The following is a 22,858-nucleotide window of genomic DNA, read 5'->3' on the forward strand; positions in this document are numbered from 1 at the left end:
TCGTAGGAGGTGGTTGATCATTGGATATCTGGCTCTGGTCCAATGGCATGTAGGTCAAACTCGTTAACTCTTTCATTACGAGGGTGTCGCTGTTACGATTTTATTCAGCTAAAAGCGAGTCGTGGAACCAATGAGCCTGTTAATACTGGTATCCTTTGGCTCTATACTCCTATTTTATCTACTAATACATGAAAAACGGGTGTCATGCACTGCACGTTGCCTACATCAAAAAGGCAATTTTTCCAGGCCGGCTGAGATTATATAAATATATTATAGTTAATAACTTGCATCCCATGCTGTCCTTTAATCCCTGATTCTTGCTCTCTCCAGATGGTTAAGTTCAGCTGACGGGAAACTTACAGCAGTTAAAGGGTAAATGGAGGCTATATTTAACTTTCCCAGTTCGAACAATTTCTCCTAAGCTGGATGAAGAATGTCTGAAAATTATATATCTCTATCCATACCTATCTATTTCTCTCTCTCTCTCTCTCTCTCTCTCTCTCTCTCTCTCTCTCTCTCTCTCTCTCTATTTATATATATATATATATGTATGTATATACATATATCCAACTCCGATCACATACTCAATCCGTTTCCTGTGCCCCAGCAGCCATCGTGCGTGCCAGGTTACGGGAGAAAAATTGTTGCAGGTTTATATGTTTGTTCTTGCAGGAAGGACGAGAAATGAGGAGTGCAAAATTTCCCAAATCTCTAGTTCTTCCCGGAAAACCAAATGTAAGTTATGACAGGGAATAGACAGTACATACAGTATGCTCTAGAATCCCAACCCAAATTTAGATTCAACGAACGTGCGGGCAAAGCCACAGAATGAAAGGCTAACTGGGAGTTTAGTGGTAGAGGACAGACATGCAGGCTATTCGAGTGTGGCCACATTTTCCGGGTTTAAGACGTCCAACTAGATAGATAGATAGATACATAAACAGACAGACAGACAAACAAATATTTTGGTGGTATCTCCTTCAAGTGGTGTGATGGGTGCGGTGAGGTGTGAGTCACTGCCCAGGCGACCTCGCCCTGGGTCACTTCCGCACTGATCCCCTGCCCTCACATCCTTCCATCATCATCATCATCATCATCATCACTATCATCAACATCAACTAACCCCATTTTCCCTCACATAAATAAGAACGTAAGCATCCGGGGCCAGGCTACACAGTCCGTACATTTACGGCAACGGTGACCAGCCTCACAGTGCGTGGCATTACAGGAGCACCACCCCGTCAGTTCCTTCCAACATCTTCAAACTGCACTATAAATCTTACTTTTCCTTGGCCTAAAACAGTCATCTTTCCGCCATGAATGCCGAGTTGTGGATGTGGATTAACACTTGAGTATGTTGCCAAATACAAGTGCTACAGAAAGGATGTAGCGTCGTAACACATATTTTTTTTCTTTGTCAATATGCGACGTAAAACCAGATGTAAAAGGGTAAAACTTTGGCTCAAGCTGAAAAAACTATAACAACTCCACGGATCCTTAACCCGCTGAATACGAATCATGTGTCTAGTTTTTCTGTCTGTATTTTATTTTATTTTCTTTTTTCTATCAGACGATTATTTTTTTTATTTTAGGAACGGCCTCTCGTACTGGAGGGTATACTGAGGCATTATGTAATCCCCCAATTGAAACAGTTAATCCAAGTTTTTAAAATTGCCAGGAAACAGGAAGAATGACATGAGAGAGAGAGAGAGAGAGAGAGAGAGAGAGAGAGAGGGAGGCATCTACTACTACACCTCTTCCCCAGCGATTTGCTTTCCATATTACATCAGAACTTTCTCTTAGACATATCACTTCTCGACGTAGTGTGCACCAACAACATATATACAAAAATATACTGACGTATAAAGAGCATAATAAATCACTCGGGAAAAGATGTTACGAAATCTCCAAAGTTACTCGGTATTCACTACATTAACACCACCATTATTTCACAATCCATATAGCTCTCTCTCTCTCTCTCTTTCTCTCTCGCGAATCAGGCCGAACTGTATGACGAAAAACGCAACCAACATTTTTTTTTTTCTGACATTTATATACTGGTATGTAGACCTGCTTAATATAAAACTTAGTTAAGCTTTTTTGTAAATGTTTCCCCCCCAAAATCGTGGTGAACGCGGCCATAACGGAGACATTTCCCGTCCTATTACAAGCTTCGGTAACGGGGTCAGGGAGCCGAGATGAGCCGAGACGAACGGTATCACATGACGAAATAGAGAGAGAGAGAGAGAGAGAGAGGGGGGGGAGGGGGGAGTGCAGAATTAGTGGCCCGGGACGGAGAGGAAGGACAACCACCTGTGCAATACACTGTCGATTTTAACATGACCTAAAATTGCCATCTCTCCATTTTGAACACGAAATTAACGCAAGAACATGGTGCGAGTCACGAAAAAGTACTAAGGAAAGGATGTAGCCTATAGCCTAGTATTTTCTGCCACTGGCCTACGGGAAATAAGCTGCAAAACGAAGACAATTTTCGCTCCGGATAAGGTGAACGGACAGCAGCTATAAAGATGCTGATACACAGCCCTTTCAGTCCGGTGATGTATCTTCTGTTTTATTCTTACCACCTCCAGACGATTTTATTCGGCTCTGGATAAGCATCACCTTTTCGTACAGGAGGGGTTAGGTATAGACATCAATAACCCCTTCATTAATACATGTCCCTCCCAAGCTGAATAAAATCGTCTGAGGTTGCACGGAAAAAAAAAAAAAAAAAAAAAAAAAAAGTCATCGGGGCTCTCCTTAGCTGAATGAAATCGCAGACCGGCAGCATGAATAATACTGTATAATAAAGGACGTTACATTTTGCCATGCATTACGAGACTGTTATCTGTTTGCTAATTTCCCACTTTGTATTTTATTTTGGTTAGCGTCAGACGATTTCATTACGGTACAGTGATGAGAATGGTGTGTGGACTGTGTGGGTCATTACACTAGGCATGCTGCTGATGGTTCTCACACTTTATGCCTTCTCTTTCCTTGTTGGTGTAATCTACTCAGAACGTCTTCAAGTAGGAAAAAGGACAAGGACAATGTCAGATCTAGAGCACAATAAACGTCAAAAAGTATCACAATCAAAAATTATCTAAGAACAAAAAATTTCGCATTATGTTCCAGCTTAGGACAGACAGTTTTATTCAGTTCACCGACAGAGACTCAATGCAGCCTTTGAGATGATCACTACAATTCTCGGTTCTCAACTAATATCGCTTGAGAAATTACGTTCATAGCAGCTAAAGTTTTCCAGTAATCGTAAAAGTGTATTCCTGCTGCCGCAAAATGTCTCGGCTACACAAAAATACTTAGTGTTAACCGCCCGAGCGACGACAGTGATAACCTACATACATTTTCTCTCTCTCTCTCTCTCTCTCTCTCTCTCCTACTTTCAGTGCCCTCACCTCCCTCGCGCTCTCGCTTTAAATAGGACTGCTCATCTGTGCACACCTGGGCAATATCCTCGTGGCCTTAGAAGGCTCAGTGGCACATGTCTGCCTTAACTATTTACTCTGCACAACATACGTATCTGTCGTACTTTAGCCTTGCTGTATCTTTCTATCCCATCACTGCCAGTGGACAGTAATATACAGTATATTTAATAAGTTAAAGCCCTCCTTCGTGTGTGTGTGTGTGTGTGTGTGTGTGTGTGTGTGTGTGTGTGTGTGTGTGTGTGTGTGTGTGACGGGGGGAGGGGTGTTGCCTCACCTGCTGATGCCAAACTAAACAATCTTACCACATGTGCTCGTGCGTGCGTGCGTGCGTGCGAGCGTGCTTGTGTGTGTGTGTGTGTGTGTGTGTGTGTGTGTGTGTGTGTGTGTGTGTGTGTGTGTGTGTGTGTGTGTGTGTGTGTGACGGGGGGAGGGGTGTTGCCTCACCTGCTGAAACCAAAGTAAACAATCTGAGCACATGTGCTATCCCAAGTGAGCCAGTAAAAAAAAATGTATCTACTATCTCGAGATTCAATCTCTCTCTCTCTCTCTCTCTCCCTCTCTCTCTCTCTCTCTCTCTCTCTCTCTCTCTCTCTCTCTCTCTCTCTCTCTCTCTCTCTCTCTCTCTCACGCAGACACACACACACGAGGGGGATGTTTAACCGTTTCGGGTGTGTACCGGTGTGTGTGTGTGTGTGTGTGTGTGTGTTGGAGGGGGTGGGGGTCTGGCAACACACCCAAACCACCATGGGGGTGAGGGGTAGGCGAGCCCTACCCTACACCACACTTATCCCCATCACTACCACCTAAGTCTACTAATACCTCTTTGGTCCTTCGCTCTTGCTATCACCAGACGATTTTATTTAGCTTAGGTGAGATTTTTCGTACTGGAGGAATAACACAGTCTTCCTTAACGCCATCACTACTACGGTGCTCTCCTCTACACACGATTTTTTTTTTTGTTTTTTTTAAGGTTGGGAGAGAGCTTTGCATCTCGATTTTTTTTTACTTTAACTTGGCCTGAAACTGCCATTTTTCCAATCCTAAATGGCGAGTTGTATCAGTAGGTTAGAGTATGGTGCAATTCAACAAGTGCTATGGAAAGGATGAAGAGCTATAACAATGTTATTTTTTCTCCCACTGTGCTACGTTAAATTGGCTGCTAATGGTTAAAATCTGGACAAACTTAAAAGGGAAAGAGTATAGGGTGTTATCCTCTCTAAAATGTCTGGACGAAGCAAAAAGAATGTAATATAACGTCCACGGGTTGTGACGAAAGTTGGACGAGACAGGAGAGAGAAAAATTACTTCCCTCCTACTAATTCCACTTGGAAGCGGAAGAGGATGTTTCATAACCTGTTCCCCCACTCACTTATAAACAACGTCCCAGTAGGCTCCCCATCAAGGTCACAACACTCACCGCCTCCCTACTACTGCACTCAACAGTTCCTTGACAATCGCATTATCAAAACTGTATATGAGGCTGTAAACAAGGCCAGATATTTTACCAAGAATTTAGAATAACAGACACTGCCACACGAGTTCACTTCAACATTCATTTCAAAGCTCCTCGCTTCCAGGAAAGCATTTTTTTTCTTTTTGTCGTGGGTAAGTCACACCGCGAATTAAGTATCCCAACTCCTAGGTTCGAGGAAACTGGAGCAGGGCAACGATTCTCCTTAGTTGTTGGTATCAGGAAATTGTGAGTTACCGAAAATTTCAAGCTGATTCCGTTTTCTTTTCTCTACGGAACAACACGAGAGTAAATCATAATCAATGAAACTGGATAATTATATAGATGTTCATGATTCCAAAACAATTCTCTCCAGGGACTGAATGTATATGTGCAAAGCTTACTTGTCTCTTTCGCTGTCAAAGTCACATTTAGAATCCATTCAAGCTAATAAGAGACGAATGTTTTGTAAGAAATCCCTGCAATTAAAAAAAAAAAAAAAAAAAAAAGGAGGGGAAACAAATGAGAGAGAGAGAGAGAGAGAGAGAGAGAGAGAGAGAGAGAGCATTTCGTCAAAGGCAAATAAAGCTGAGGTAGTGTATTTCTGGCGTGCTGGCTGGGAGGGGTGTAGAAGGAAGAGGGGGCTGCCCAAGGTTAGGGATGTGGGTCAGACTGTGAGGGGTAGAAGGGCACCAGCGCTATACCTGCCTCTTGGGGATCTGCTCTCTCTGTCTCTCTCTCTCTCTCTCTCTCTCTCTCTCTCTCTCTCTCTCTCTCTCTCTCTCAAACACATGCTCCAGTGCAGTATTTCATTCAGGGACGTACGCCATACTGTAATTTCGAAGGCCTGAATGACTAAGCTGACAGGTGTGTGACCTGTTTTCGCTGGGAATTTGAATATCTCCTGTTTTTCTATTTTTTTTTCTCTGGAGTCTACAATCACTGTATTATTATGGCAATGTAGTTAGGATGGTGCTGATCAGTGAGAGGGGTTTCTTTTTTTTTTAATTTTTGTTTGGTGGGGTTACACTAATGATCGTTCTGCTTTTACGCCCTCCTTAGTCTTGTATCTGGATCCTGCCAACTACATTTATTATTGTGTGAATAGTTCTAGGATGATACTATAATTATACACTACTGATGCCAGAGATACACAATGTACCTACAGTACATACCACCCGACATCAACCTGTATAATCCGCTGACTTTATCTAATCCTTCCTAACATCTTACAGTTGTATTTGACTTAGGAAGGACTTCTCTCAAAGAATGTTATACATACAGGTAGCCTTTCTTGTTCAACAAGTCTGTACTGAGTTGAGTAAGTGCCTGGTAGTAGGAAGAAAACTCGGAGAAAAGGCTAAAAATCCATAATGGTAAACTTCCGCGTAACAAAGAAAGTACTCAAACATTCTCCTAGACTACGCCACGCATCCATCAATTTACAATCAAGGATCCTATTTTGCGTCCAACAATTCGAACAGACTTTGGTAAAGTAGACACTAATCAAAGGTCTTCTGGTCTGGTCACGAACGCACCTTGAATCTCTTGGCTGTGGCCCATCCAAAATACAGCTTGGCATTGTGTACGAGCTTGTGACGATTTCCCAACGCCTCACCAGCTCTGTCTACCTAAAGCTAGCAAAAACTGTCTCATTCTAGTACAAAAGGGTCTTACGTCACAGCATTGGCGCGTGCTGGCAAGGAACGGTGGCGCAAACGTGACCAGTGTAGCTACGAAGCGCCCAGCTGGACATTCCACACACGTCTCCCTGCATCATCACCTTGTTTACACGTCAATCAAGATTCACCTCACCCCACCCTACGGTCTGTGGACGTGCTCGGTACCATTACTTCCGGTGAAAAAGGAAAGCAAATCCGTGTCTGACAGAAAGTACTGGTCTCACAATGCCTTTATTTTCAGAATCTGGGCATAATTCATCGACAAACAAGCTAATATAGGCTACCCCAGCTAATTTCGCTTATGTCTTATTCAGATACATAAAGCTTAACAATAATCAAATTTTTCTATAAAGAACGAACACTTACAAGTGCCAACAATACTTCAAAGTGCTCTCTGACATGAGCCTATTGCAAAAATTTCAAGTTTAACCTCTGACATCAACGTTGGACCCACTCAGACTTAGCACTGACAGGATTGGAATACTTCAAAAGGGGCAGTTTGACAAGTAGAGATTATCGTAAAATACACAACTATCGATGATTCTTTTAGTTAGTTATGATAAACACTTCCTCTGAATTTTACACCTACCCAACACAGATAAATTGATTAATTTACTAGAGAATCAGATAACGTGAAGTTCCTCTATTCACGGCCACTGAAATCTGAAAATCATATGCTCCATTGCTAGAAACAATGTGAACGTTTTGCAATCCGCCCCCCCCAATTCTTTTTTCTTGTTTGCACAGGAGAAGAATATAAATGTCTCCCCTACAAGCATCTCGCAGCAGAGTTTAAGCAATATCGTAGAAAACTGTCTCAAGGGGGGGACTACACCACATTTATACTCGCACGAGGGAAGGTCAGGCGAGATTCTATTTTACAGGCGAATCCCATTCAGTCAGGGATGGATCCAGGGGGGGATGGGGGGATGCATCCCCCCCCACCGACCATGCATCACTGAATAAAGAGGCAATTTCAACATTGAAATATCAGTATGTCACGTCAAGTCTTTGGTTGAATCAGCGAAGCAGACCCCCCCACCGAAAATTCCTGGATCCACCCCTGCATTCAGTTAATAATTTGGGTACGAGACCTTCAACTAGGGGTATGCAATATGTGAAACATCCAATCATTCACAACCTCAGATCTCTGCTGTTATATTCTACACAGGAGCAACTGGCTAGTTAATTCCAATATTAATGCAAAATTTTTAAAGTCCCTGGAATTAGCAGTAAAACTTAGTTTCATATTTCCAGTGGAGTAGGTCAATAACAACTATGACACAGTGGAGGAAATTAAACTTCCACTAGATATTACCCACACATAAAGGTTTAATACGTTAATGGAGATGTGCAATATTTTCACTGGACACTGGTAGTTATTAATGGTAGTTGTGTGTATTTCAGTTTCTTTATGGATCCAGTTAAAAGGTTTCCTTTAAGAAGAGTGGGAAACGTAGAGTTATAATGCTGATGATGAGGAGGATAGTTTCTTCAATAAATCACTGGTTTGAGTTCCAAAGTTATTCGGCTCTCTGACTGCTACGATATCACTCGGATGAACCCAATCGTTGTGCGTTAGCCAGCATATAATCGAAATACACCATGACAAAGAATATAACCTATTCGTTTTTCAATACGTCACTGACAGCAATAATTTCCCTCAGCTTTATGAATTTTAAAAAATCAACTCAATACTTAAGCAAGAGGCTTCATTAATCACACTTAATTATGCACGGTCGTGTTAAGTGGGTGGCAACCATTAGGCCGAGGACCCAAGGCTTATAAAATACAACTTCAAACAAGTGACTTGTGATTTTCTATAAATAAAGTTACATTTCGAACAGAGTAGAAAACTGGCACCTTGAACAATCTTAGTACTGACTGATGGGTTGTGATCATTATCTGGAAACCAAAACTCTCTGGCTCACACAACACAATTCTTTCCATAGGGGCTCCACAATCCCACCCACCTCAAAGCCTGCACCGTTAGCTCCTTCAAACTCTTTTTGATGCAGAGGATTCCCCAAACTAAATAAACCTGACAAGCAATACCCAGAATAAGTTTACTAAAGTGTGACATCACTCATGAATGGGATAATACACCCTTGCTGCTGTGATTTCCATCAAATGACCAAAATTGTCTGATATCAGCAGTAAGAAAATTCATTAGAATGATAACAGTAACGAAAGCTAACATCAGAAATACAACTGAGGGTGGAATTACCATACGGCAATGTTGACGCCACACTGACACAACACAACTGCTGAGAACTGAGTAACGAAAAGAAGCCATATCAGTGGAAGCGAACAGGAGGGAGGCAAGGAGCAAGGGAGGAAACGGAGAGGACGAAGCAAGAAATAAATGAAAGGAAGGCTGGGAGGAGAGATGAAAGGGAAGAGGAAGGAAGGGAGGAAAGATGAAAGGGAAGTGGAAGGATAGAAGAAAGGAAGGGAGTGAGGGTTAGATGATGGGAGTGGACTGTGGGAGTAGTGTGAGGGACAGATGATGGAAGTGGACTGTGGTAGTGATAGAGAATTTTGTTTCCCTGTACTTAAATATGTCGCTTGACTGAATATACACACATGTGCTCCTCTATCGCTTTCTAATGATTTAATATGCATGAAAGATAACATCTCACATCAAAGCAATTATTGACAAAAACTTCTGCCGCACGTTGTGACTTACTACAAAGGCATTTCACGGATCACCAAGGATTAACATCTACTGTAGTGGAAGTGGAAAAAAAAAAAAAAACTACCCATGTACTCCCTGGAAGCAGTAAACAGCGAATAACTGGGAGGGAGGCTGCAAGCTATTCCCCTCCCAACACTGGCGCAGGGATGCGTCAACCCCGTTCTTAATACAGTACTGTACCACTTTTTTTTTTCTAACCTGGCAAAGGTACCTAACCCCTCGATAGTTAGGACGATAGCCAAGCATAATCAGCCTGGAGGGTCGATTTTACTAGAATTCCTTGGGACTCATTCCTACCTCACAGTCAAAGCACATCAAATTTCCTAAAGAACGATATAGTATTCAGGTTGTGTGTGGTCCAGTTCTGTAGGTTAGAACAAACCGACTACAGTACAGTACTGTGTTCTTAGCAAGCTTTTACCTCCCACCACATAGGATGGCTATACACTGTTTAATTAAACTCCTTTCTCCTCCGATTCCGAGTGAGGTTAAAATGATATATGCAGTAAACTTTCGCCCCATATTTACATGAAGAACAGAGGGTGCAGTGGTGAATTCACTCTGCAGTTCTTCGATGCCTACCTGACAAGCTTTGAATGTGGCGACGTGGCGTTTACTTTAAATTTCAAATTATAACTCTTACTTTATAATTATGTGACCAAGAGTCTTCTGCCTTGATATGATTTACAAAAACCAACCCCCCCAAAACTTACTAAAGTATGTAATCCAGAAGCAGAATCTAATTAGATATTCACCCAAGTTCAAATGCAGCTCGCACTATATTTATGTTAGCCCACTAATAAATAAACAGTGGTCAATATTCACATACTTCATTTGTAATATAAAAAGAACATGATTTTAGGTTATTGCTTTTTACCATTTCATGAAAAGGAAAATGTTTGCAGCCTTGCAATGTTTGGTTCCATGTTTTTGCATCACAAATCATATAAAACGATACGAGAAATAACTTTTCGATCATACAGTATTCCAAAGACCGGCAGAGTCAAAACAAAATTGTGAAAACTGGTTATTTTGAGCTGAGGAATATGTACTGCCCTTCAATTATTTCAGCAACAGTATGAGATGGCTGATCAATTGGACTGATGCATATAAACTGAGTAGCTACAGAGGTTAATACGGTTTGGTCAGCTGAATATGTGAATATAATGAAACGTGGACTGAATAATACAGTACAAACATATGAACTGAATATAATCTGTTTAGCTGAACTTGTAAATATTAAATCATGAACTCGACTGGTGACCTGACCGTCATATGCTGCAACGATGAAAATTAATATGTTAAGCTGGTCTTGTGAACACAGTCTTATTAATCCACTGCTCAAGACCTCTAGATACTTACTTGTGACATGGCAGCCGCCTTCTCTGCTGTGATGCCGTCTACCTCTAGTTTCGCTTTGGTTGCAGCCTTCTTTGATGATTCGGCATAAGACACATCACCAGCTTGCAGTTTTCTGGATTCCGAGGACTGTCCCGAAGCAGACTCGAAGCTGTTCTTATCAGTCACAACCTGAAAGCATAAATTGTGTTACAGTTAAAATACAGTATCAATACAGGAGCAAGTATACTTGTCCATCCAACCTTCAGTCATACTGTATATTCCCCCTTAAAGTGCACAACGGCTAATCAGTCTAAATATTTCTGGCAAGCGATCAATTGTTTGACTATGCGTGCTATTATGTGAGCAACAAGCCCCAACCCTTCCCTGAATTTAAACCTTTACGGAACACATCTGTTTGGAGCATCGTACCCTACTAGTCCATATAGAAACTGTGATTATATTAAGGATTCACCTAAATTTTTAGTGGTAGGTGGGGGCGCTCTCTAGATGTAGTGCTGCTCTCAAGTTCCTGTCTTTTCCTTTTCCTTCCTTCCTTCTTTCCTTCCTTTCTCTTCTGTTTTTCTTTCCTTCATTCTTTCCTCTTCCTTGTCTATGGGTGACCCTACACTGAGTGACAAGCTGAGTGGTTTCCCGTACACCAGGAAACAATTTACTACGCTGGGTGGTATCCATATAACCAAATTATGGCGCCTGGTGGTTTGGTGGGTAATTAGGGCTCTCCAATCGGACTGAGCAAGTGCAAGATTATATCCAAGACATGGTTGAGGCTTGTTGCTCGCCTAATGTCACTCCGGGATGAGTGAAGCTGGTCACTCTTCTCTTAAATGTCAGGACCAACTTGTCTAGCTCGGGCTCCTACGCTCCTCGTGAGGCAACACTGGATTAGATGGTGATGACGATACACCAGAATTTTAACCTATAAGTATAGTTCATCCACTTCGGTACTATCGGCATTGTGACACAAGACACATCAATGCTTAGCCATCCCCAAATGTAACATGCATTAGTGTGATATCGATGATATGCTGTAGATATCAGTAACAGCCCATAATATAGGAATTATGGACCACGGTGTATTATTCATTTACAAGCCTAATTTTGCTTGCATTAGGCAAGATGACTGGATAACTCCATAACAGAGTTTATAAAACTTGCAACTGCATGACTATAAAATCACCAATAGTAATGAAACCTTTCTATTCAATCACCAAAGGCCCATGAGGTGAAGGACTCAGACACATCCTATGTGCAGTCAGGATCGAAATCCTGCCAAAAATGTTTTGTCTTGTATACTTCTCATTCCTCCCTGAATCTCAGAGAATATCTTCTGTAAAGTATCTTTCCTTGTCATATTCTTTTACAGGGTGATTCATATTCCAGTCACATAAAAGTTTTTCATTCCTTCCACTGTCACAGCCACAAGGAGGTGGTGGTGAACTACCGATTGTGAGAGTATCAAACAAGTACACATAAAATTTCTAGAGATATAATGTTCTCATGCAGGGAAATGTATCTCAAGTGAACTGAAGTAATGTACTGTGAATAAGGAAAAATTCACATATGCTCATAGTATATAATGTGACCACATTGTTATGTCCAAATGATACTTTTTCCAGCCACAGCTACAGTTAGATTGAAATATTACGTTAGATATTGACGACGTATTTCATAAAAGAGCTACTGCTTCTGTGCACGCTTTAACGAAGATCAGTAAACTGGTTGATTCTCCATAAACTATGGGTATAACTGGAGTCACAGATTCCTTTACATACTGAAGTTCCAAGCAAATGAGGTAAGATTCAAACCCGAGAGACTTACTGATCAGGTTACCAAGATCTGTAGTATAAGAAACAGCTTCGACGGCGTAAAAGAACAACTGACTTGACTGTACACCATTCTGAGACCCCTGTAAAAAGCTAGTAATACTTACCTTGGTTTTAGAAGACGACGTCATTTTCTTCTGTTCGAACTTGAGCTCTTTGGGGTTGTTGCCGTTGCTTGAGTTTAGGGGTGAGGTACTGAGCTGGTCCTGCTGTCCCGTGAGGTTCTCAATATCAAAGTCGTTCTCCACATCGGGAAGGGCCAGCTGCTCGGTCGACCCCATCTGTAGGGCGTCGTTGAGGGCGTCCATCGAACCCATGAAGCCCGAGGCCTTGCGTTTGTTGAAACCTGACTGCATGCTGGAGGACGAAGCGCTCTGTTGCATGGACGATGAGTTGCTGGCCATGGACAAGGCCCGGTTGTAGTTGACGCTGTTGCTTTGCTGCAATGTGAAAAAATGGAATTAGTAAGATTAACATTATGACTGTCAGCATCATTATCAACGGCATTTTACATCACAATCTTCATCATCATTATAATAATTATCAATCTACCAACATCAACATCATTGCCATCATCATAATAGTTTTCATCATCATAATCACCATAATCGTTTCCATCCTCATTGTCATCATATTATAGCAATCTGCAAAACAAAAGCTGTTTGCAACTTTCTCCGCTGTAAGTTACTAGTACAACCCAATACTCTTCCACAACATAATGGTACTTAGATGGTGATTCTAATATCGTTCACTGCCCCACCTATCACTTATTCATTCAGTGTTAATTTACATTGGTACTTGATAAGGGATCGTAATAATGTTCTTTGCCATTTTATTCATTCATTCACTCACTCCTAACCCACCAACTACTGTGACATGCAATTGTTCTTACTGCTACAAGGCGATTTAATTTAGCTAAAGAGAGTCCCCTCGCAGTGAATGATTTAATGATGAATGAACCCTTCCAGTACAGAAAGTCGATCTTGCTCTAAATCAAATCGTCAAGAGATGTCAAGAACAATCTATTCGCCCTCCTCGTGTTGCGGATGGGTTAACTTTATCATTACAGTGATGTGTTGTTTGTCCTGTTCTTATTAACCAGATTATTATATTTAGTTTAGGAAAGGCTTCAAAAGGGATGGGAAATATGTAACTCTCATTAACCCTTTCACAGTTTGGGTGTTTGTTTACTCAATGAAATCGTCTGGTATTAGTAAATATACACGGAAAAAAGTGTCACCGGATTGAAGGGTCAAGAACTGGTAGCCTACGTTACTTTGGTCTGTTTAATCTCTTCTGACAAAGACCCTTAACCTCTTTTACCTCAGTTAATGGCCAAATGTCAGATTGGAGAATTAATCTGACTAGTAACTATGGAGACTCATTCCTATCTCATGCTGTCAACTTATCAAATTTCATACAACCATGACTCAGTACACAAGTTGGACGAGTGGTTTAGTTTCCTTGGATGAGATCAAGCCAGCTATAATGGACTTACCGACGTCATCTCGCTGATATTGGACTTGACTTCTGACATGGAAGTTTTGAGCTCGGAAAGGTTAGACTTGTTGATGCTGCTGCTGGCCGAGGCCTTGTGTTCGCTGAGGTTGCTGGAGGACTTGACTTCGCTCAGGTTGGAGGTGGAGTGGGAGTGGGACGTGTGCTGGGACCTCTTGAGCTGACTGCTGCTGCTGCTACGACTGCTGCTGCTCATATGCTGGAAAAAAGAATAAATTGTTAGTCATGGAAATAACCAATTCTAGGTTACGCTACAACTGTTAAAAACTGCAATGGTAAATAATCACTTTTCGATTATGCTGCGACTGCTAAATAGAACAAATGTTAGTCGGGGAAAGGCTCGCTTCTCTGTTACGCAACGGCTGCCTAAAAGAGCAAACGCCAGGCTAGGAAATTAACAGCCGCTTCTTAGTTACACATCATTTCGTTTGAACTCTGTTATCTACATCCTTACCCATGCTTCATAACCTAACCCAACTCAACCTAACCCAACCTTAACACACTATTCTAATCTTACCTAACATGACCCTAACAGACACTCCTAACCTAACTCAATCCAAACCTACGAGACCGTCCTCACCAAACCCATCCTGAAGTAAACAAACAATCCTAACCAATCCCTAACAAACCAGCTTAACCTAGCTTAGACCTTCCTGGAGAAAAAAAAAAACGTGCCAAAACAGCCGAGAGTTTCACATTCTGCAACCAGGATTTAACTAAGAGGAGAAGTTGAGATGACGACGGGTACGATGCCTGGGATAAATAGTTGCATATCATTTAGATGCAGGAGTATTTCTTGGAGTGGCCAGGTCAGTCAATCACTCCCTAAGGATTTTCACACGCAAGGTACTTCACTCTTGCGAGGCCTCATATGGTGCTTCACTCTTGCTGACCCATATTTGATCCCGCATCTATCAACCATTTCGGTGCTTGTTTTATTCTCTTTTAGATTAATCGCTTCTGTTCGTGTAAATATTTAAAACTGTATTCCCCCTACCACCAGTTAATTTATTCAATGTTTTCTCTTCAACTCTAGTATGGAAGGAATTCATTAAGGCCTGGTCGAAAAGTCTCTCCAAAGCTAACAAAATCGTCTCGACCTAGCAAGAAGTAGCTCTAAAAACACGTTGCCGAATTAAATGGGTTACTGGTAAATGGGTACAAAAGACTTTATACTACAATTCCTTTGCTTTAACAAGGCGAGATTTTAGTCCTTCGGCTGATTATGTACCGCAACTTAATAAACAATACTACAGCCTTGCATCCTTTCCACAGCACTATATTCTTGTATTTTTTGCCACACCTTAGCACTGAAGGTGACAAGTTTCCTCCTAGGTGAAGTGGACAAAGTCTAGCATGGAATAATATTGAAAACTGATGTGTAGCAAGCAACATCCATAGAGTTTTGACTGTTCTCAAGGCGTTCTGTGCAGGCTTAGGTGGCTCCCTAGCACCACTTCCTTAGCGATTTACTTTGCACTCCTTAGTACCTCTTCCTTAGCGATTTACTTTGCACTCCTTAGTACCTCTTCCTAAGCGATTTACTTTGCTCCTCTTAGTACCTCTTCCTTAGTGACTTACTCTGCATCCCTTAGCACCTATTCCTTGGCGATTTATTTTGAACAGAACACCTTAAATTCCTGTGTCTCACTCTCAGCTGAATATAATCGTTTGGCGTATGTTAGAATAGATTACTTAGGTTGTCTCGAGCATGGAAGGGGTAGTGATGAGAGCAGCAATATTCTAAGGCTCCTATGACTCACTCTGACCCGAATAACACCGTCTGGCGTTACAGGTAGCAATTTCTAAAGTTATCCCGATCATGAGACGGTCAACATACGGAAGGGGTTAATAATGTTCTTAGTTCTGACACAAACACACACACACACACACACACACACACACACAAATCAACCTACACACCCAAACTCACCAACACACACACACACACACACACACACACACACACACACACACACACACACACAAATCAACTTACATACCTAAACTCACCAACACACACACACACACACACACACACACACAAATTTGAACCCTCCCCCCCCACACACACATCTACATACCCAAACTCAAACCCACACACAGACACCACTTCTTCCTGGTGGTGAAGGGCGAGAGGGTGCCTGGGGGTGAGGGGGTAACTCTCTTAAACCACCCCTTCAGTCCGATGACACTTTTTTCGCTTTATTCTTGCAACCCCCTTTACTCAGGTTAGGGGAGATTTTCGAACTGGAGAGATTTGTACTACCTACCTACATACAATCAAACATATAGATAGATAGACAGACATAGACAGACAGACAGACAGAGACAGATAGATAGACAGACATAGACAGACAGACAGACAGAGACAGATAGACAGAGAGACAGATAGACAGACAAATACCTATGAAGCAAACTACATGAGGGTGTCTCGAGCTTACTCTTGTTCTTCTTGGTGTTTTTGCTTTTGTGTGTGTGGTGTATTTCTGATGGGTGTGTGAGCCTCCCCAGCACATCGTCGCTACTACAGTACATTTCCGCCAGTAACATGCAGACATTATCTTCTACCATGTATGTAAATTATGACTATATTGAAGAAAAGGAAAAGATCAAAGAAGAAAGGAAGAAAATATTATGTGCTACTCTTACTGCATCTTTGCGGCAAATAATGTCGCTTCACTTTTTAATCTAACATTATGAAACTCGCATGGTATTCTGAAAAGTCTGTTGGGCTCGGAATATATCAACACTGGGGTTCGAAAGTCACTGCTCACTGCCTCGTTATTTATCGTAATTACGTGCATCGATATTAGTGTCTGTAACTGTACAATAACAATTTCATGGGAGGAGGTGCCGGTGGGTCTCCATAGCACACGGGGATACAAGCCAGTGACGCCACGGCTGAGTTTATTCACAACTGCCACACCATCACTGCACAACCCGCCTTCCGTCCAACCATTTTTTCCCCTTTACCTATTAAACACGATTGCATGCCTGTTACCGAGGCCGACATAACCCCAGCAAACAAGTGATCATAATACACCTAAAGGCGCATCGCTTACTCGTTGAGTACACAGATACACAAGCTACTCAATACTATATCTTTCAGAAAGATATTTTTAAGCCGTGTCAGGTCGTGTGGGGATAGCAAAAATAATATAAAAAGGTATTATCGTACTAGAGGAGATATGTACAGTATAATAAATCATTTTGTACGGCAGTGGTGGCAGTAGTAAACATGACGAGAGTGGTGGCAGTTGTAAATAGCGTGATGGCAGTGGTGGCAGCCGTGACGTGAAATAACGTGGTGTTAGTGGTGGTAATCTTTAATAAACTAGTGGTATTGGTGACATTCCTGAAATGGTGTTGGTGATGATGTGGTAGTGGTGGTGGTGTTAGTCGTCGTCATATAACGAGGTGATAGTGGCAGCAATTCATTAAACATCGGGGTGGTTGTGGTGGCAGTCGTCAAACAGCGTGGTGAGAGTGATGGTATTCGTCAAACAACGTGGTGATAGTGGTGGCAGTTCGTTCAAATCTTGAAGTAGTGTTGGTGTTGGTGTGAAGCATCTATGTCACGGTGTCTGAGTGGTGGCAGCAGCGGCGCCACCAGGCCAGTGCTCACCTCACACCAGATAACACACACACGGACCCAGGTACCACATGGCCTGGCATGGCACCACCTCTAAAAATGCCACTCTTTTCGAATTCTCGTCAGGCGAAATGACTTCCTGGCACTCATGTTTACCAGTTCACATCAGCGTATGGCACATTAATATTAAGTGTGTACGTCAGGTTTCCGACGAACTAGCAGGGAACCCACACTGAAAATGATTCGCTGTAAAATGTGTGACAGTCCCTCTATGTATCACATCCTAAACGGAAGCTACTCTAAAAATGATATTCTAACACATACGGAGTCGCTCAGGAAATCATATCCCAAAGAAGAGTTAAACAATCATGACAAGCGTCACTCTACAGTTATATTCTAACATGCTCTAAAAATACTCTAAAACGTGAATCACTCCTTAAATGACATTCTAACACAGAGGGTCACTCCAAAAATAATTTTCTAACACGGCGAATCGTTCAAAACATTCAATAACATGAGGTCATCTCCGCAAATGAGCACGGAAAGCAGTCAGGAAAGTTGGCAGCAGATGGCTGAAGGAATCTGTGTACTTCTGATAGTATGGGAGCGTCTTTGCAATAAAGAACGCGAAGAAAGTGTCTGGTAGGAGAGCTGTAAATAAGTCGTGGGAAGCTGTATATGATCTAGCAATGACTGAGCATTAAGAAGGAGAGAGAGTGAGGGAGGGAGACTACCAATGGCCCTGTATGGGAGTTTCTCTAGAACTAAACAGCTCCAGGGAAACAGGGTGATAATGAGGCGGGAGGATATAGATGCCTTAACATACAAGCCTCTCGACGATTTAACCCGTTCAGCCCCATGATGTACCGTAGCCAATTTTCACTTTAATCGGGACAGACTTATCGACCTGGGCGTGTTAGATATAGCCTTCAATTATCCCTTCACTAGAAAACTTTCCTTCTAAATCAAATAAATAAACATACTTCTGCATATAGCAAGAATAAAATTAATTGGACCTTCCCTGACAGAAGTGGTGACTCGGTCCACGACCAAGCTATATAAAAAAAGATCTGAAGAAGGCAGAAATAAAATACAAATGTCGAGGGCCGGGCGCCACCACCAGGAAGTGACTCCACCAGACACCGTGAACCCCGTGTGGGCGATCAACTGTTGGGTCGGCCCATGAACTTTGACCAGATATTCATTTACAGACAACGGTCAATTCCCTGTCGTAACCAGATGACACAGATTTACAAGCACACAATTCCGCGTGCTAGCTAGCCTAAGCGACATGGATTTACAAAATCTCAATTATGTCTCCGTTCCAACTGGGCGGTGATGATTTGCAAACTTACAATAAATGTCCCGCCCTAACCAGGCGTCGTGGATTTACAAACTTATGATAAATTCCCTTTCGTACCTAGAAGACGTGAATTTACAACCTTAACAATTACTTCCCTATAGTAAGGTTTCATTTTTTGCAAGGAGAAAAACAACTTGGTAGATTCTGTTCTCTCTTTTCCTTGCCCTTCGTGCAGTGAAAAATCTTACTTACCAAGAAAAACTGATCGTACGAGTGCTTGTGAATCAACGTACAAAAACGAGGAAGGAGAGAGAGAGAGAGAGAGAGAGAGAGAGAGAGAGAGAGAGACAGACAGACAGACAGACAGCGTCAATATTTTCTTGCGTATTCTTTATATCTTCTTAATATCGATTCAGTCTGCACCATTCTCTGTTCACTTTAACTAGGCATAAACTTTGTAACTCTCCACCCTCAACACGAAGCTGTAACAACAGAACAACCCGAGAATATGATGCTATTCACGAAGAAGTGCTATGGAAAGGATGTAGAGCCCTTGTATTGTTTTACTGTCACTAAGCTACGAGCAATAAGCTACGTAAGGACGAAAATCTAAGCCAAGTTAAAATAAGTGAACCATAGTACCGCTTAAGACGACGTGTTATATGAAAAAACTAAACAAAACAAATCGCTAAGGAACAGGCGTCAGGAAATCCCCCAAGTGAGCTCAAATATAACTTTGGCGCTGTCACCCACACAACTGTTCAGAACACCGGTAATTTAGAATCTACTGACTCGCAGTTCCTCACTCCTCTGGCAACGCAGGAAGTATCATTTAAGAGAGGTCTGAATAACGCGTGAACAGAAGTGCGGCCCATTTTTGCTAGGCACTCTAATGACGTTTCTAGTTTTGTTTGTTTTCTGTAATTCTCTCACCGACCTACCGACCACAGTTATAAATGCTGGAATACGATGATGGTGAGATGGTGACAAATGTTCCAACATGCGTTCTCTACTTTTTCTGTACATTTAAGCGTCCTACCTACACCACATGTATAGTAGTGGAATGATGATGATGATGATGATGATGATGATGATGATGATGATGATGACGGCAATGTGAGCTGGATACCTACGATTATTATTGGCACTGAATAAAATAAAAAAAATCTTGACCACTCCAAGATCATTTCTACTTGGCGAAGTGCCTGAGATGTATCCCTGTGTGTGTAGTGTAGTGTAGTGTAGTGTAGTGTAGTGTAGTGTAGTGTAGTGTGGTGTGGTGTGGTGTGGTGTGGTGCAGTGTAGTGGTGTGGTGTGGTGTGGTGTGGTGTGATGTGGTGTGGTGTGGTGTGGTGTGGTGTGGTGTGGTGTGGTGTGGCGTAGTGTTGTGCAGTGTAGTGGTGTGGAGTGGAGTGGTGTGGTGTGGTGTGGTGTGGTGTGGTGTGGTGTGGTGTGGTGTGGTGTGGTGCAGTGTTGTGATGTGATGTGGTGTTGTGGTGTGGTATGGTGTGGTGTGTGTAGTGTAATGTAGTGGTGCATGGGTGGTGCGTTTAAGCGTGATGATGAAAGGCACTTGGTAGAAGTGAATGTATGAGAAGTCCTGTCGACCACATCAGAGTAATTATGGCAGATAATTAACTATATGCTGAGTCCTAGTCTTCCCCTAGAATATAACATGCAGCTGTCAATTTTACATCCACGTCCCCAATTCTTCTACTAGATGAGGAGGGTCAAGAGGGAAAAATTGAATAGCCGTATTCTACGTGGCACTGGAGGCTCCGTAGCACCTCCTCCTCAGTGATTTATTTTGCATATTACACCTAAATATTTTCTTATATGTTATTTTTGCGTTTCAGAATCAACAATATGCATCAGTGACATACAACAGATATTGAGGCGTAATAAGCAGAATAAATCGCTAAGTCAAAAGTGCTACGAAATCTTCACAGCCACTTTGTCCAACAGTCTGATCGACCCAAGAGGCAAAGTCTATGGTCTTTTCATCTACTGGCCCAAATTTTCGTCTTTTTTCAGCTTATTTCACGTACTGTACCTCAGTGTCAGAAGAAGACAGTGTTACGGCTGTACATCCTTTCCATAGCACTTCTCCGTGACTAGCACCATAATCTAGTGTTAGTCTACTGTTACAACGCAGCATTAGAGGTGGAGAAATGGCAATCTGAAGCCAAAATAGAGTAAACTGAGTCCAGAGGGTGAGTGCAAAAGCTAATGAAGTGACCATCGCCTGGGTCTGGGTAAGAGGACCCTGGTACGAACGGCCGTGACCTTGGCTACTCCTACACCTGCCTGCCATCTCACCAAATTCCTCAACAGGGCGGGTAAGGGCGGCATTCCGGGGCCACAGCTTGGGATTTTCGACGCTATTGTTACTGGTGCTATGTATAAGGATGAGCTATAACTTGGGAATGCCTGTTTATGCATTAATGATACGGCCAGGTAATTCCTTGTACACACAGGCGCACATACACAGACACACATGCCCTCTCTCTCTCTCTCTCTCCCTCCCTCTCTCTCTCTCTCTCTCTCTCTCTCTCTCTCTCTCTCTTTCTCTCTCTCAACAAATATCTAGCGAGACGCTGCGTATCAAAACCAGCTTTTAGTATGACACGCACCGCCTTCAGTGTTGCCAGAATTTCTCCTCATTCACGCCCTGTGCCTGACCCCTTCCTTCACATGACGTCTTTGTAAACTTCACTCTTGCAACAACCAGACGATTTTACTGAAATTCTTAAATACCTTTTGTACTGTATGGGTTGAGGAAAGTTGTGTCTAACCTACCCTACTCGAAACTTCTTTATTCTTAGTGCAATCGTCTGGTGACAGCGACGACAAAGCACCTCACCGTTCTGAAGTGGTTAACTTATTGGTTTCGGTGTCTTTCTGTGTGCTGAAAAAATCGTCTGTCATTAGCTTGAATAAAATATAAACTCGAAATCTTGGTCAAAATGTAACATGTCCTAATCAAACTCTGATTTCCTAGGTCTCTCCTGAGTATAGCATAAATCGTCAGAGGCTGGCCAGAATTATAATGCAAAGCAGGTAATTCGCAGGCTCTGGGTAAATGGAGAATGTTTCTAATCTACATAACAGAAGAGCTGGACGTCTGGTCACACACTGCACTACACCACAAGAGGATAACTTATGGCTGGGGCTGACAAACCCAAATCACAAATATCGCTGAAGTAGCCCTCAGATTTTCTTTAATAGTGGTTAAAAAACTAAAAATGTCTAACAGAAATGATGATGATCATTATAATAATACTGATAATAATGAGTAATAATAATGATACCGGTAATAATAATAATTACTATTATTATTATTATTATTATCATCACCATAACTATGGCTGACCTTGCAAAGACGTCAATTCTTTAAAAGAATTCACTAAAACTCTCAACCTCGAAATAGTAACAAGATTATAACTCTCTCTCTCTCTCTCTCTCTCTCTCTCTCTCTCTCTCTCGACTCCCCAGCAAATGTCACGTGTAGGTGTTTAGAATACTAATTTGCTACGGGGATGCGGGAGGGGGATGAGTAGGAAAGAAGGGGGGCGGGGACGAAAGAGGAGGCGGTACTGGAGGGACGAAAGCAGAGAGGAGGGGGAAGTGGATGAAGGGAGACAAAGGGGAAATAAACAATGGAGAAGGGGGACCAGTAGGGGAAGGGAAGGGGGAGGACAGTGGGAGGGGGCAGCCGGGGAGGGGTGGAGGAGGGCGACGTAGGTATAGTGGCGAGATGCATACTGAGTTCAGCATGTTACGTCAAGCTATAGCAGGTATGTGCACGGCGAGAATAGGTACAATCAACTCCCCGCAAATATGCCAACAAGCTGTGTGATGTGATGTGATGTGATGAGATGTGGTGTGGTATGGTGTGGTGGTTTTGTTGTATGGTGAAGTATACTGTGGCGTGATATGGTGTAGTGTGGTGTGGTAAACCTTGAGATGTGGTCTGGT

General features: G+C 42.3%; 1 protein-coding gene across 2 annotated transcripts in view; it reads right to left on the reverse strand.

Moving 5' to 3' along the window:
- Window positions 1-22,858, reverse strand: part of Sarm (sterile alpha and armadillo motif) — a 141,962-nt gene that overhangs the window by 30,920 nt on the left and 88,184 nt on the right. For both annotated transcript variants that reach the window (XM_080270156.1, XM_080270155.1), the window contains exons 3-5: window positions 13,963-14,181; window positions 12,572-12,904; window positions 10,642-10,809 (exon numbers count right to left, since the gene is read on the reverse strand). In XM_080270156.1, the coding sequence (XP_080126282.1) occupies window positions 10,642-10,809; window positions 12,572-12,904; window positions 13,963-14,181 (720 nt within the window). The remainder of the gene's footprint in view (window positions 1-10,641; window positions 10,810-12,571; window positions 12,905-13,962; window positions 14,182-22,858) is intronic.

This window comes from Coenobita brevimanus, chromosome 39 (assembly GCF_032717465.1).
Source record: "Coenobita brevimanus isolate Jiangsu-jjx chromosome 39, ASM3271746v2, whole genome shotgun sequence".
Lineage (NCBI taxonomy): Eukaryota > Metazoa > Arthropoda > Malacostraca > Decapoda > Coenobitidae > Coenobita > Coenobita brevimanus.